Source organism: Clupea harengus, chromosome 8 (genome assembly GCF_900700415.2).
Source record: "Clupea harengus chromosome 8, Ch_v2.0.2, whole genome shotgun sequence".
In the NCBI taxonomy this organism is placed as follows: Eukaryota; Metazoa; Chordata; class Actinopteri; order Clupeiformes; family Clupeidae; genus Clupea; species Clupea harengus.
Genome location: NC_045159.1, coordinates 7,086,081 through 7,101,339, shown reverse-complemented (window position 1 = coordinate 7,101,339; position 15,259 = coordinate 7,086,081). Strand labels below are relative to the sequence as shown.

General features: G+C 48.1%; 2 protein-coding genes across 3 annotated transcripts in view; one reads left to right on the top strand and one right to left on the bottom strand.

The window, feature by feature from the left end:
* Positions 1 to 389: 389 nt before the first annotated feature.
* On the top strand, positions 390 to 3,963 carry zgc:165573 (cysteine-rich and transmembrane domain-containing protein 1). Its single transcript, XM_012835805.3, has 3 exons — positions 390 to 726; positions 1,697 to 2,090; positions 3,148 to 3,963. Exons 2-3 carry the CDS (start codon positions 1,718 to 1,720, stop codon positions 3,258 to 3,260), a joined length of 486 nt encoding a protein of 161 aa, XP_012691259.2. The 5' UTR covers positions 390 to 726; positions 1,697 to 1,717; the 3' UTR covers positions 3,261 to 3,963.
* Positions 3,964 to 4,568: 605 nt separating this feature from the next.
* Positions 4,569 to 15,259, bottom strand: part of tenm2b (teneurin transmembrane protein 2b) — a 66,012-nt gene continuing 55,321 nt past the window's right edge. Inside the window, exons 17-27 of one of the 2 annotated variants that reach the window (XM_031571659.2) lie at positions 14,528 to 14,780; positions 14,313 to 14,333; positions 13,895 to 14,127; positions 13,039 to 13,193; positions 11,856 to 12,730; positions 11,268 to 11,443; positions 9,417 to 9,652; positions 8,841 to 9,137; positions 7,099 to 8,719; positions 6,810 to 6,940; positions 4,569 to 6,427 (exon numbers count right to left, since the gene is read on the bottom strand). In XM_031571659.2, coding sequence (XP_031427519.1) covers positions 5,690 to 6,427; positions 6,810 to 6,940; positions 7,099 to 8,719; positions 8,841 to 9,137; positions 9,417 to 9,652; positions 11,268 to 11,443; positions 11,856 to 12,730; positions 13,039 to 13,193; positions 13,895 to 14,127; positions 14,313 to 14,333; positions 14,528 to 14,780 — 4,736 coding nt within the window. In that variant the 3' untranslated portion in view covers positions 4,569 to 5,689. The remainder of the gene's footprint in view (positions 6,428 to 6,809; positions 6,941 to 7,098; positions 8,720 to 8,840; positions 9,138 to 9,416; positions 9,653 to 11,267; positions 11,444 to 11,855; positions 12,731 to 13,038; positions 13,194 to 13,894; positions 14,128 to 14,312; positions 14,334 to 14,527; positions 14,781 to 15,259) is intronic. The other variant, XM_042708435.1, reaches the window with a different exon arrangement.

Below are 15,259 nucleotides of genomic sequence, written 5' to 3'. Positions count from 1 at the left end.
ACTGGTTGTAAGACATGCTTTGACTACCTTTGCCAAATCACAAGTATTTAGACTGAACAGTTAAGTGTAGGTGTACAGATGGGTATCTAGCACAAAGAAGAAGCACTGACTTATCCAGGCAACTGCATCACTGTATGTATCACACATAAAATGTCACATAAATATGTGCTCCAGATTTTGGTTGTTTCCAGTCCAGCATGTCATTATAGAAGCAGATTTACAATGACCAGACAGACTGCAAAAGTACATATAATCTGCCATACCATTTGGTCATGCCCATTAAAATTCTAAATTGGGGAAGCTCCCTGTTTACTCAAACTGAACCCAACACAAAACCACATGTACAATTTGAATACGAGTTTCACTGTGAGTAAACTGAGAAGTGTAATTGTAACCTATGTGTGCGAAACTGGTGGAGACTGTTAACTGGTTGAGAAGGAGGCACGCACTTACTCATGACGTAGTTTTAGCACGGGTCAAGCACGAGTCACCTGATCATCTAGGACAATTTCGCGTAGCGAACAGCTGACTTCATTACATTGGAAAACTATCTGGACAAGTTGAATTAACCAGGGCGTGTGGGTGACGGAAAACAGAGGCATCGGCGATTTATGGAATAACAGTGAAGCGTCTATAGTGGATATAACGAAAAGAAAAGTTAAGCGGCGGAATCCCCGAACAGAAACTTGAGCAGCGGTCGGGCATCGTCCTACCATTCACTGTAAAGTAAGTCATACGACACCATTCATGAACGCAGTCGTTGTCGACTATTCATTTGAAAAGTATACGACTTTTCTTTTTGCTACACTTAATTGAAACTTTCCATCATATTCTGAGTTTTTTTTACCTAGTAAATTAGTCCTCATGATAATATTCTCACGCATATTTGAGGTTGTGGATGTCGGTGACATCACACTGTGGCGCAATTAAATAGGCTATAGACGATAAAGTTTGCCTATCATCGGTGAACAGCCAGTGCTTTGGAAAACAAACAAAACGCAAGAACACGAGACAAAAGTGGCCTTAGGATCCATCACTGTGAATACTTTAGAACTATGATTTTTCCCTTAGAATGAAGCGGCGAATTGTTCTCGTTCTGGTACAGGGGTCGTGTTGTCCCGTGTTGTCTCCCCCAGCTTGTGTTGCAGTGCGTCTCAGCATCTGTCCGCACAGAAATATGGATATAAAACTATACACTTTTGGACATTTTGACAACTTCTGTAGATTCTCCGTAAATATTGCAGTGGCCTCCTGGTCCTTGCTGGAATGTTCCTTGGAAGGTTGAGTCAGCAGCCTGTGCCCAGATCACACTGTGACAAAGACGTCTTTCAGAGAACATTACGGCACACTGCTCCAGTCATTGTGTAGTAGGCCTAAACTTCATTTAGGAATTCAGGCATATTTTAAAGGTACGTTTAAAAAAATCCTCGCTCATTTAGAAGCCACCCGAGCAAGACACTTGACACAGAAATATAGCTTGAAACCAGAACATCCGCCATTTCTCAGCATCTTAATACAATTACTGAGATCTCAATAGAGTGTAGGCCCTATGGCCTATTTGTATACACAGAAGAACCATATAACTCCTTGCATTTTTGTCCAGTAATTTGTATATATTCCAGTTTTGTGAATGTATGAGAAAAAAAATCCCACCTTCTTTTAGCAATGACTAACTTGATACCTTGCCCTCCACCAGGTGAGCACCAGTTTCCTGTAAATGAATTACGATCAGCCACCTGCCTATGTGGGCCCCGGTGCCTCTGCCCCTGGCTACCCCGGTGCCTCTGCCCCTGGCTACCCCGTTGCCTCTGCCCCTGGCTACCCCGTTGCCTCTGCCCCTGGCTACCCCGACCCCTCTGCCCAAGGGTATCCTGGATATCCTACACAAGGGTATCAAGCGTACCAGGGTCAAGGGTATCCAGTCACGTCAGATATAACCAACCAAGCCTACCCCACATATCCACCTGGACCTCCTGGGGCATACCCACCACAGCCGGGCTACCAGGGATACCCGGTGCCCCCACAACCCCAGTTTGGATGGCAAGATGGCCCACCTGGACAAGCGTACGGGGAACCTCCGAAAAACACAGGTAGGGACATTGAGTTCTCCTCAATGTTGAAAACTTGTTCATGCTGACTGAACAAACAAAAGATAACACTCAAACCTGTAACCTCTAACAGTCTGATGTAGTATAACGTATCACAATATTTTACACACAATATTTGGTATCTAGTCGTTTTCACCTTTTTCAAATACTCTGAAATTCAAATGACACAAAGGCAGAAAATACCTCCTGAATCCCACTTCTGCTTTCCTATTGTGTTTAAGGAGGAAAAGGCAACCAGGACCACCCTGAACACATGACAGATTATTTCACACTATTTTAAAAAACAAACCCCCCAAGCACTAGAGATCTCTTGACATGTGCCATATTAAGGGTTCCCTGAAAAAAATCATGTAATAGCAGTTTATGAAGACCAGGGTTTATATCAAGCCAGAACAAAATGTGTGATCAACTCAGTAAGTCCTGCTGTATTTTGGAGGTTGATGACAAATTACACCTTTGGCACAAACACTCAATTAAGACCAGAGGTTTAATCGTTAGTCTATAGTACTGGGCATGTTTCAGGCGAAGTAATCTTATCTTGCACTTGAACACAGAGCTACCAATCACTCAAAGAGAGCCCTTGATTAAAGCTCTTTATAAAAGGGATCTAAAACTATTTGACTGGTTGCTCATTCTATATAACACTGTTCTTGTTTCCCTCCAGATAGCCATATCTTTTACTCAAATACTCACTGAGAAGAAGGCTTAGTGTGGTCACTTATTCACTCACTTATTCGCTCATGTGTTTTCTCGCGTCTCGCTTTCTTTCTGTGACCCCAGAGCACAGTTTCACTCCCTGATCTAAAGCCCACATGAACAAGTTTTAGTAGAACAGAAATATCGACTATAGAATGATGTGTGGTTTTAAGCTACTGTTTGGGAGGCTCGTATGGGGTTTTGTTCTAGAGGTCTGTTCTGCTGTATTCACTTGGAATTTCCACGTCCCATTCCTCGAGCATGTGCCCGTGATTTTCTGCCCGCGCTCTTTGCTCTTTGACCTTTGACCCTCACACATGTCCCCTCCCTGTCTCCTCCTCAGTGTATGTGGTGGAGGAGCGGCGGCAAGCTGACTCAGGGGGGTCTGGGCAGGCCTGTCTGACCGCCTGCTGGACAGCCCTCTGCTGCTGCTGCCTCATGGACATGATGACCTGATCTTGACTCGCATGTGACCTCGTTTTGATGACCCAACAAGATATAACCATAAATTGCCTGTAAGACACTTTCTTATCCTTGTGACAAAAGCTTGGAAGGTATTTCTGGGATTACAAGCTCTTTAGTTAGGGATGGCTACTGTATGTATGAAATCATTTTAAAATTAAACATTATTTGTTGTTGATGCTGCTCTTGATGCTTGTTTATATATTAGATGAAAAAGATCATCTTGCTTAAGTAACTGTAACTGCAGTGATTTTCAGGAATTAACCACACATTTTATTTATAAACACCTGAATGTGTCCAATTCATACTTTTTAGTTAGGACTGAGGAATTCTTAATCAAATAATTCTTTTGACTGTGTATGTTATATTATGTGGGTGGCCAGAGTAATACAAATACAGATGACCTGAAATACGAGTAACAGCGACTAGGGGATTCAAGGAACAAACACACCTTCACATTTACATACTGGTAAACAACGTGCGTACTTTCAAGACATAGGCTCACACTTCATGTAACATTTGAAAACAATGTCATTAAGTGCCAAATTGCCACATTATGTCACAAATGTTTGTGTCCAATGGCAGTCTGTGTTTCCACGTTATAATGACTGTTCTACCATGACTGCTCGTGTATGTTTGGAGGGATTTTTCTGTCATTACCGATCTTACAAGAAATAAATGTGCCTCACCCACTGTGCGTTATCGTCTCGATCTGCTCCTTCGTAGACTCATACAAGAAAACAGTTTGATGTGTATAGGACACGTTAGCACTACAGTACGGTCACAGGGCTTATATATCTACCTCACACTGTGATGAGACACACTGTTGCACCCCAGTGACAGGAACAGGGGTCAAGGACCCATCCGGGGCCCTTTGCAAATTACTTGTGTGCCTGAAACACACTTGATGAAGATTGGTAGCTATAATTGTGCCAATGTCAAAAGTCCTGGGCACCCATCCCCCATACCTGCGGTATACTGGGTCGGTGTAAACTTACCCCGCCTGCTCTATGCTATTTAAAGCCGGTCTCTGATCGTCCCTTCCCTACATATGCTTTACTGGAAATCATGCAGTTGGGTGGTCAGGCCCCAGATCTGAACATCGATGTAGGCAATATTTGATGAGGAAATGCACAACTATAAGTTGGAACACGAGCTTGCATAAAATTAGGCCGTGTGTGGCAGTTTTTGACCATGGTTGAGGTGGCTGTTGAGGTGACATTTTTTGATATGTACAAAAGCTTATGTGAAGACAGGACTAACAGGGTGAGGGAGGAAAAAAAAAGCAAGTCTAAACAAATGTTGAAGTTGAAAATCGAACTGTTTATTCTGATAAAATCGTCAGCCATCCCCATTCTAATGTGTGTGTTCCAATTCCAAAAACATCCACACTGGCTCTTCACAATGAAAAGGAGAATGTTTTGGGGGTCGAAACAATGGGAAAAAAAAGTTGAAATAGAAAAAATAATTGAAACAATGCTTGGGGATATTTGAATTATTAAATTAATGGATCTGTATGGGGCATATAACGTGAGAATGGCAAAGCAGTTCTTTTTCTATGACTTTTCACAACACACCACAAAAGCCACTTCCTTGCAGAAATGTACAAGTCTGAGATCTGCATTATGCTCTACAGTGCTAAACAAATGTTAGTGTTTTACACGTACACTCAATATGTGTTTCACAGTTTCAAAAGACTTAATTTGAAGTATAAACAATGGCGACAACACAGATTTTTTTATCCAGCATCTCCTTCACCTATAAAAAAAAACCTCACTCTTTTTACATATTTTACATAAAAAAATCATTTGACCCTTACAGGGTGCCATTAGTCACAACCATCTCTGATGAAACCTTTGACTTCCTCATGATTGTCATATAGTGCAAATACAAAGTGGGGAAATCAAGTGTATTTCCTTGTCATCATTCTCCGGATGCTAAAGCCACGTGTGGCTACTTCTGTATATGACCTGAAATTAGCTTTCAGGTTTAAGTCCCTCTTAGGGTGAGGTCCATCACAAGAGGGTGTTTGCGTCTTCTGGGGCATACAGACATTGTAAGTGTTATTTTTGCAGATTCCTCAGAGATAGAAGTCCAGAAGAATATGTTTGTGGGATGGCTGAGGCATCCATCAGCATAGCATGAATACCCTGCTTGTTCAGTCACACACCCAATTCCCAAACAACCGATGAGTGGAAATATTACTTACTGAAAAAAAAGATTTTTAACAACAAAACAAATCTCAGTTTTTGTTTTTCGGTGGTGCTTTCCAAATGCACTGTCAAATCTGTCCTAATTCAAACTTTTTTTGCCAGTACTCTGAAGTTCACTGGCACTGGACGTCTCGGCAACAGTTGCTATGTGGAGCGCCGTGTGTGCGCGCTCCAACGGTGGTGTAGGTATGAGAGAGCAGCGCCGCTCTGTTACCTTTTCCCCATCTCCGTCTGCTTCAGGAACTGGATGTTGGTGCTGCTGTCCGCCAGCTGGGGGTACTGCTCCACGGGCAGCACGTAGTAGCCGTCGTAGCCGGGCACCTTCGCCACCGCCAGCAGCTGCTGCTTCTCCACGTCCGTCCACGTGCGCTCCCCGTGCCGACCCTCCTGCGCCTGCCGCAGCTCCCGCGCCCAGGCGCCCGTCAGCGCCCGCTGGTGGGCCTGTTCCAGCAGCCGCGCCCGCTCCTTGTCCAGCACGTCCGCCGTCAGCCCGTAGCGCACGCTGAACAACAGCGTCGCCGTGTGGATCTCCACGGTGACGCCGCGGCGCGAGCGCCCGCTCACCGTCACGTTGGCGCCGCTCTCCAGCACCTTGCGCCCGCTGCTGAGTCCGAGTCCCAGCAGGTCGCTGTCTGCCAGGCCCAGCTTCACAAAGAAGTGGCAGTCACGCCCCTCTATGGTGTAATGCGTGCCCTGTAGGTAGATGGCATTGTTGAGCACCTGGGCAATTTTGCGACTGTCCTCGCTGGCCATACCCGACACACTAGTGATCACATGCCCGTTTTGAATGGCCATCATCATGCCACGTCCAACAATGGGCACTTTGGTCCCAAACCAGTAGCCTGGCTTGTCCCGCTTGGTACGCCGCTCCTTGTTCAGCAGTCTCCCCTCCAGAGCCATGAAGGCCTGGTTGTGCCGCTCTGCCGCGTGCTGGACTCCAGTGATGAGCTGCGAGCAGGCAAGGTGAAGGGTCAGTGATTAGTAACCAAGGCAACGCGAGTCATGACAGACAGATATGTGTTCGCTTCAAGTAATCTTCCCTATCTCTGCTTCAGGCTGATTGAATTTTGCTGGCTACTATGCTTGCTGGTGCATAGCTGCATAATGTAATTTTAGTCTCTTGTTAATGCCTCCAGCCTAATGCACTGACAATGATCCCTCCTAGCACAGCTATAACAAGATAATTCCAACCTGAGTGCCATACTATTTGTCTGATTTGGTTGTCCCAGATTTAGAAGGAATGGATTAATGCATGGAAAATTCTCCCTGAGTCCCTATATGTCCCTATCTGTCCATATGACTGGCATGCTGCAATGAGACAGCTACTTACCCGAGAATGGTCACTATCTTGGCTTGCCAGAAGCTCATATGGAGGGTCCACAAAGTACATGGGCTGTCGGGGGAAACCTGGGATGATGTTGCTGAGCTGAAACCCGAACATCACCAGCCAACTTTTCACATCTACGGAACAATGCAGATATATGTAAAACACATGAAAGTGTAAACTTAGATGTAAAAAGCATTTTACAAATAGAAACTGTATCTTCTCTCAAATAACAAAAACGCAAGCCAGATGAAAAAGTTATCTAAAACTGAGTAGGAATTCCGTAGAAAATCACCTGTGACGTAATTTTTGACATCTATCATATCGCTGAGAGGGTTGTTGTTTTTGAACGCATACAGGTTAAATGGTGCTGGCTCTTTGCCAATCTTTGGCCACAGTGTGTGGTCTGGTGCGGTCCAGCGGCCTGCCAGAGCATCAAAGTCTCTCTGAATGAAGTGCACCAGCTTGGTGAGTGGGTCGTAGAGGCCGCCGTGGAAGCCAATGGCCAGATGGAAGTCTGGGTTAGAATCGAAGTAGACCTCCCCATACGCCGTGTACTGCAGCTGCTTAACCATCTGTCCGTTGCTGCTGAAGATGGCGAGCGGCGTGCCCGTGTTGTCCGAGGCGATGTAGTACTCCTCCCCACCGCTCGCCTCCATGGCGAACAGGTGGCCCTGCAGGTCGTAGTAGAAGGTGGTGATCTCCCCGCCGGAGTGGTTGTAGATGTGAGTGACCCGGGCCGGGTAGTTTAAGTCGGCGTAGAAGTACTGCTGGTGCTGGCCGCCGTCCGTCTTCCTGGAGACGCGGCGCCCGAGGCCGTCGTAGCGGTACCGGACGCTCCAGCCCTCCGCGACACGACTGTAGGCGCGCTCTAGCCGCCCTTTGGAGTTGTACTCGAAGATGTCGGAGCCGCGCTGGCACAGTACGCCGTCCTCGTCCAGCCGGTACTGCATGTCGCCGAGGCGCGTGAGCCGGTCGCGCAGGTCGTAGCGCAGCGGCAGCAGTCGGAAGCTGTTCCCTGGGTTGAGCAGGTGCAGGTTGCCGTTGAGGTCGTAGCTGTAGCGCCAGGTGAACCAGTCGCCCACTTTGACGGCGACGAGTTGCCCGTCACCATCGTACTCGTAGCGGTACTGGGTGGTGTTGGCGTACGCGCCGATCTTCAGCTCTCGCTTGATGACACGGCCCATGCTGTCGTACTGGACCGTCATCCAGTACATGAGCGAGCGGAATATCTCGTACTGCACCTCCTTGATGCGGCCGTGGGCGTCAAAGTGTTTGCTGAGAGTCATGACAGCGGTGGTGATGATCTGGTTGATGTCGTAGTATATGATGCCAAACTTGCCAAAATGCTCCACTTTCCCCGAGATCTCGTCATAGCGGTAAAGATCAACAGGCAGTGGGGTCTCCCCAATAACGGGCTTGATACTGGCCACCCGGAAGCTGTTGTCATGGTAGGTGTAGTCAAATCGGGCATTCACCATACCCTCTTCTGAGAAGCGGTACATCTGTTTGTCCACAAGGGGGCCAAGTTTGCGGTACCGGATTGTGCATGAAAACCCTCCACTCTGCAGATTGACCATTTTCAGGACTCCGGCTGTGTCGTCGTAGCCAAAGGTGACGGAGGTGCCATCATAAAGCACCTCCGACAGCTTCCCCAGCTTGCCGTACTTGTAAAGGACGCGGCGGCCCGTGCCCAGGTAGAGGGTGGCGCAGGGGCGGCCGTCCTCGCTGAAGTCGTGGATGACCGAGGCGTTGCTCTCCGGGGGGTTGTAGGTGTTGCGGATGTAGCCGACAGACACATGAGTGGACATGGTGTGCTTCGCCATGCTGGGCATGGTGACGGAGGTGATGCGACCAGACGTGTCAAACTCAAACACATACTGCTTTTGGCTCTGTTGAAGCAGAAGCACCATGGACTGTGGAGAGAGATAGAGTAACGACAGTTTAGTGAGATACCATGGACACTAATGAATTCTAATGTCAATGAGATTTTCTTGCTAATCACCATGGTAGCCAGCAAGGCAGGCTACAACTCACCTTGTCCAGGTAATTGAAACTCCACACTTTTCCGTCGACAAATGTACGGGAGAGGATGCGCCCGAAGGTGTCGAACTCCCTCTTCTCACTCATGCTGCCCCGCTGCAGGCCCAGCAAGCGGCCGCTGGGCGCGTACGTCACGTTGACCAGCGCTAGGCTGCTGCTGGGGAGCCAGGTGGCCGGCCGGCCCTGAGCGTCGTAGATGATGCGCAGGGTGAACTTGCGGTGGTCATCGTAGATCTTCTCGGTGCGTGTGTTGCGGTCAAAGTCGATGGAGATCAGGTTTCTGTTGTGGGCCTATTTGAAATGAGCATATCGGAGGAGGTCATTATGTTTCCGTTACTTACAGTATCCTGGTTTTAAAGTGTAGCACAGCTTTATCAGGGAAATTATTTTTAGGGAAATTTGGTAAATACGTAACTAAATTAAATAGTAAGTAGTCTAACAAAATGGTGAGATAATAAGTAGTCTGGTACAACTGAAGTGCCTGACGGGTTCCTCTTGTTCTTAATTTTTTATAACTACCTCACAAGTAATTATTATAAATACTGAAGCAGGTTCTCAAAAGACACACACCCGTAGTTTCCTGCCAAATATGGTGACCCTGCCCTTGGTGGGCTCCCGTCTCATCCTCCACTCGATGGAGTTGAGGCCGCTGTCTGTGGGCAGTGTGATGTTCCGACGCCAAATAGTGGGGCTAACGGCTCCGGCAAGGATGTGTGGCTCGGTCAGGAAACTGATGCCCATGCCGTTGGCATAGGAGACCCGTAGTGTGCCGTTAGAGCAGAGCTGAAAGGTGTTTCGCACTTGATCTGAGGAAATGAGGAAAAGAGATATGTTAGACCAGAGAAACTAAAGCCTTGTGTTATTACTACGAGAGAGCATTAGCCTTGATCTGATTGTACTGATTTAGAGGAAAAGCTGTCTCCTGAGCCAGGTGTGTGTATCGCTTTTTGAGAGAATAGTGAGTGATTGTCAAGGGGAAAAATCTTTCAGACAAGCAGAACAGGAGAACTCTATTAGAACTCAAGCCGCTTTTGAGGCAGATGTACTTGGAAACACAATCATCGGCCAGATCAAAGGCACGAGAAACTTCTAAGTGCGTTTCAGAGGAAAAGTGAAACGTGAACATGAAAGCCTTTACAACTAACAGCTTCCAAACTCATTTATCTTGATAAAGAAGGAGAAGGCAAACTTTGCCAGTGCCTACAAGCAAATGCACTTTTCGAAGGCCATCGGAGATAGAACTGCAGCGTTATGTGGAAATGAAGTGCCCAGTTTCAGGCAGCCTGCTAGCGTTTCCGCCTCTTATGAGTCTCCAAGGGCAAGCTATCACATATATTTCTTAAACTCCTGGTCTCAGCCTCCACCAGGCTATACGCCTCGATGATGAGATTACGTTTATTTTTCTGTCACACCCCCCCGCCCCCTCCGGGACAGTGGGAAAACTATTGCCTTTTCAGCCCCCTTTTTCTTGCTGCTAAACGGCTGAAATAAACTCAGGGACCAGTGGGTGACACTTTGGGGCAGACACATTTAAACTCAGGGACCAGTGGGTGACACTCTGGGGCAGACACATTTGTTTGGTCTCCTGTGACCCAGAAGAAGATTTACTGTGTCACAGGTAATACTCTGGGCTGACGGGAGTTGGTGGTGAAGATGGGGAAACAAACACAGGGCAGGAGATGGTGGCTTTCTTATAAACATATATGTCTATTTATTTACAGGGGGCTTCTCTATATCAACCCCAAAACATGTTCACGCACAAAATAAGCAAACATAAATCAAAAACACACAGAGTACTCATAAAACAAGCAAATTCTAGGCACATTGGAACTACCAAAACTACACAACATTCTAGGAGCCAAAACCAGGCACCGGAACTAGGCAACATTCTAGGCCACCTTCTAGGCCATATTCTAGGCTCAAACTAGGCATTAAACTAGGCACACAGTGTTCACACAGTGTTTACACATCTAAACACCACTAACACTTCACCTCACAGCAGGTAAATGTTTTCTCATGCATCTTCAATAGTGCAATGCTTCTCCCTGGCTAGGATTGAGGCACCCTTTAAATAGCCTGCCACATAGGCTTAATTTGGCCAATCAAGCCAATTGGACCCAACCATTGTAGTGGGAGATGTCCAAGTCTCTCCTGCTCTTGTAGGGAAATATGAGTCCACCTCCATTTTGGTGCCACGGTGAGAACGGGGAGATTTCACCTTTCACCTTTCACCTCTCACAGTCCCCCAATGACTTTAAAGGGTGCATGTGCTGGGGCTGAGCCCCGGACAGGCCCCGCCCAATTTAACCCCAGCACACACACGTTTACACACACACACACTCGCTCACACTCACTCACACACATATCCAATCAGCCCCAGTAGATTGAAATGAATACAGCATTTCACAACCCATTTTTCACCTTGAACCACGGTGTACGACGCCTCGACGGATGATAAATTGGTGATGACAGTGACATCGTCATCTCTGTTGGAGCTCTCAATGTCGATGTTGATGGATTGCTCCATCTCGCGGTGCAGGCTAGTCACCATCCCCGTGGGGTAAGTCACGTTGGTCAGCCGACCTTCACTATCATATCTGTGCATTGGCAGAAAAGAAAATCCACGAGTTAAACAAGCTTCACACCAGGCTGCATCAAATCACAGACAAGCAATACGAGTATCTGATTCTCAGCACGAGTATCTGATTCAGTCTGCCACTGTCTAGACAGACAGCTCGCTATGGTATGTATCTGGAACAGACGGCTAAACACTGACTAATGTTCAGTGTGTAAACTGTGCAAGTCTGTAGACAGTGAATGACTCATTCCTGCATGAGACCAGTTCTGAGTTTTTGCTGAGTTTTTGCTATCCTACTCATCTACTGATGCTGAAAAAACTTGTTGTACAAATGTTGGAATTTTGACCAACAACATTGTCATCACATCTAAAATACTCTATGAACACCAAACAAATGAACACCAAACAATAAAAAACTCTAAGTTACTCACTCATAGAAGTTGCTCCAGCCAGTCTCGTCCACCTTGGAGGTAAGCAGGCCAGTGCTGGCAGCATAACTCAGCAGCGCCACCTCCTGGTTGAATGCAGACACCGAGCGCAGGCCTCCGGCTGGGTTCAGCCCCACACTCACTACCTGGTTTTCTGGCAGCAGCACCAGCCTGAGGGGTCCGGCCACATCCCGCCGGATTCTCAGGGTGTTGTTGGCACTGTCAGTGACGGACACGAGTTCACCGTCTGATCCATAGCTAAAGTTAAACATGACTAGACCAGTGACCAGGCTGATGGTCTGCTTGTGCGAGCCATCCCTGTTGAACACGTAGAGCTCCTGTTCGTGCGGCGACCCCACCTCAAACTGGCCCGCAGCGTTCAGCAATGGGCGGTTGCGACGCACAGCGCGCACACGGATGTTGTTGAGGTCGGCGATGTAGAGCGTGCCATCCGGCGAGGTGGCCAGCGAGGTTGGCGCGTTTAGGCCACCGTCCGTTGCGTAGCCGTCGTCGCCGGCGAAGCAGTTGCAGTTGACGTCGTTCTTGCAGTCGCACTCGGACGGCGCCCCGGCCAGCAGGGAGATCTCTCCGCCGGCACTGACCTGCCGCACGCGGTTGATGCGCTTCTCGTCCGTCTCGGCAATGTAGAGCACGCCGTCGTGCGAGAGGGCGATGGCCGTGGCGCTCTCCAGCGACGCGTGGATAGCCAGCTTGCTGAGTGAGTAGTCGATGCCCGGCACCTGGCAGTGCATGGGCCGCCCGGCGATGATGCTCACCTGGTGGTTCTCCGTGATGCGCAGGATGATGTTGTTCTCCAGCACATAGAGGGAATTATCCATGGGGTTCACAGCGAGGTCCGTGGGCCACTCCAGGCGCACCTGAAGCGGAGAAACATCTAATGATCACACCCCTCTATCTTCTACTGGTTCTCCCTCAGAGTAACGTTATGCTCCGCTAGCTACCCCTCTCATTCCAATCACACTGGACACAGGGAACTTGATGAAAAATAACAGACATCTAGAGATTTAAAGGCTTTGTGCCTCTCCCCGCCGCTGTGGCTATTAAGCTCACAGTTATGGTTAGCCAGTGAGTAATAAGATGGCAAAAGAAGAGAGGGATGAGGGGGGAAAGAGATCGATACGTCTGTGCCAGAGCCGCAGCTGGGGCAGAAACGGGGTAGTCTTACCTGACTGATGTCCATGCTGGAGTCACAGCTGAGAGGTCGCACCGCCGTGAGGTCGTTGGCTTTGATCAGGGTAGATATGATGCCGTTCTGGTCCACCTTACGGATCATTGTGGCATCCACAAAGTACATGAGCCCGTTCTTATCCACGGCGATGCCTGACGGGGGGAGAAGGGAAAAGGCTGTCTTAGTCACAACAGTGTTGGCATTCTATCCCCATTAGGTGGATAAGGGGAGAAGGAGAGGGTGGGGGATGGATGGATGGATGGATGGATGGATGGATGGAGGAATGATGTGGTTCAGCAAACGCACACAGCTGACAGGAGCCTGTCAGCACCACGGGGAAACCTTCACTTTCTACATTTCAGCATGAGACCCAGAATGCTTCCTCATCTGACTGAGCCTCTTTCTCCTCTCAGACATACTCGATGTGACGGCGTGACACTCGGTTTGGCAGGCGTGTGTCAGAGCCGCCGCTTCTTTTTCCAGGTCACTGCTTCACACCGACTGACTGCTAATTATCCTTTAGAAAACCTGTTTTTACCCCCCCAGAGCTGAGCATTGGTAGATGGTAGAGAAAGCGACAGAGGGGAGTAGGAGAAAAAAATATACAGTCTCCTGAGAGAGGCGAGATAAGTGGAGTCGAGGCAGTGGGGAATGTCTTTGGGGACGCAGACTTCAGCTCGGAGACAGCAGAAGCCATGATGAGCGCTCTTATCTTCCCTGCACAGTTGCTGAAAGGGCCCGAATCACATGTCATAATTGTGGTGCAGGAGCTGGGCACTGTATGCCCCTAGGGCAGTGTGTGTGTGTGTGTTTGTGTGTGTGTGTGTGTTTTGAGGGGGTTGATCATGCTCACCTCGGGGAGTCATGAGGGTGGCCTCCACGGCTTTGCCTCCGTCCCCGCAGTGGGCCTCGTCAAAGGGCATGCACTGCTCCCCGGTCCCGGCCACCACCTGGGCGTTCTCCAGCGGCGTCTGGCCGCCGGTCAGTGACTGCACGCGGTAGATCTGTCTGGAGTTGGTGTCTGACAGGACCAGCCCTTTGGTCACCGGGTCTGCTGCCAGGTAGTACTTATGAGTTGGACTGCTGCTATGGAGAAGAGAAGGATAGGAGTCATTTTGAGCGGCCTTCATAATATTTCAAGGCAAATGTAAGCCTGTGGTTGCTATGACTACGTAAGTAAACACTCTGCTGAAAGTACACAGAGAGAAGTATGAGTAAACCATTTTTTCAGTTTTAAAGGGCACGAATAAAACAACTTTATGACAGCTTACCCATGCCGTAAGTCCTTGTTTCTTCATGTCAAAAGCATTAAGAAGAAAGCACACAATCATTATTTTAGTACATATACAGTTTTCACAGCAATGTATGAGTATTACACATTGTGCTACTATAATGTCATAGCATATATAATACATTTGTATAGATGTACCCCTGATTCAGCAAAGACATTTAAAGAAGGACAACAAAAACAGCCCTCCCTTCCTACCTGAGCTCAAGTACTGCTGTGGTATTGAGCGAGGGGTAAATACGCCTGACAAAGTTCATGTCGCCCACGTAGACGTTGCCGTCGCCGTCGCAGGCGAGAGCCACCGGGGCCAGCAGCTTGTTCCCCTCCGCCATGCCGCTGCAGCTCGGGCAGGAGAGGCTCCGCCGGCGGCCGTTGCCCATGACGGTGGAGATCATGGGCGGCTGCTGCTGTGACACAAAGATGTTCTCCCCGCTGCCCTTGTGCAGGATGCCTACCCGGGGACGACAAAACCAGCAATAGCAGCAGGCTTAACTTCATGCCACTGAAGAAACCATCAAAGTCAAAACAACTATGTGGGAGTACTCTGTGGTTGGGATAAAACTAAAATAATGACCTGTAACAAGTTGGCACAAGTTTTTAAATGAATCCCAAATCTAATTTGGATCACTTGAAAGTGAGAGCATGCCCATTATTTCTGTAAGGCTTTTTTTTGGCCTTTTCTCTATGGCATCATTTCACTTTGATGCTCTCAGGGTGCAGTTAAATGGGTCCGCTCTCACACCATGTCACAATGATGAAACATGGCAATTTGGGAGATGGATTTCAGTAGCGCTGGTGTGAAATCTAACTGTGGGGTTAACTGCGCCTGCTTAAGTTCAAAAGTTCATGATCCAGCTGTTATTTGCCTCCATAATAAAGAATATCTTTCTAGCATATCCCAATAGACAGGGTTGGGGAGTAACTATTTAC

Coding starts and splice junctions, on each gene's coding strand:
- zgc:165573 (XM_012835805.3), top strand. CDS start 1,718: ATGAATTACGATCAGCCACCTGCCTATGTGGGCCCCGGTGCCTCTGCC. Junction 2,091..3,147: donor GGAACCTCCGAAAAACACAG/GTAGGGACATTG, acceptor TCTCCTCCTCAG/TGTATGTGGTGGAGGAGCGG.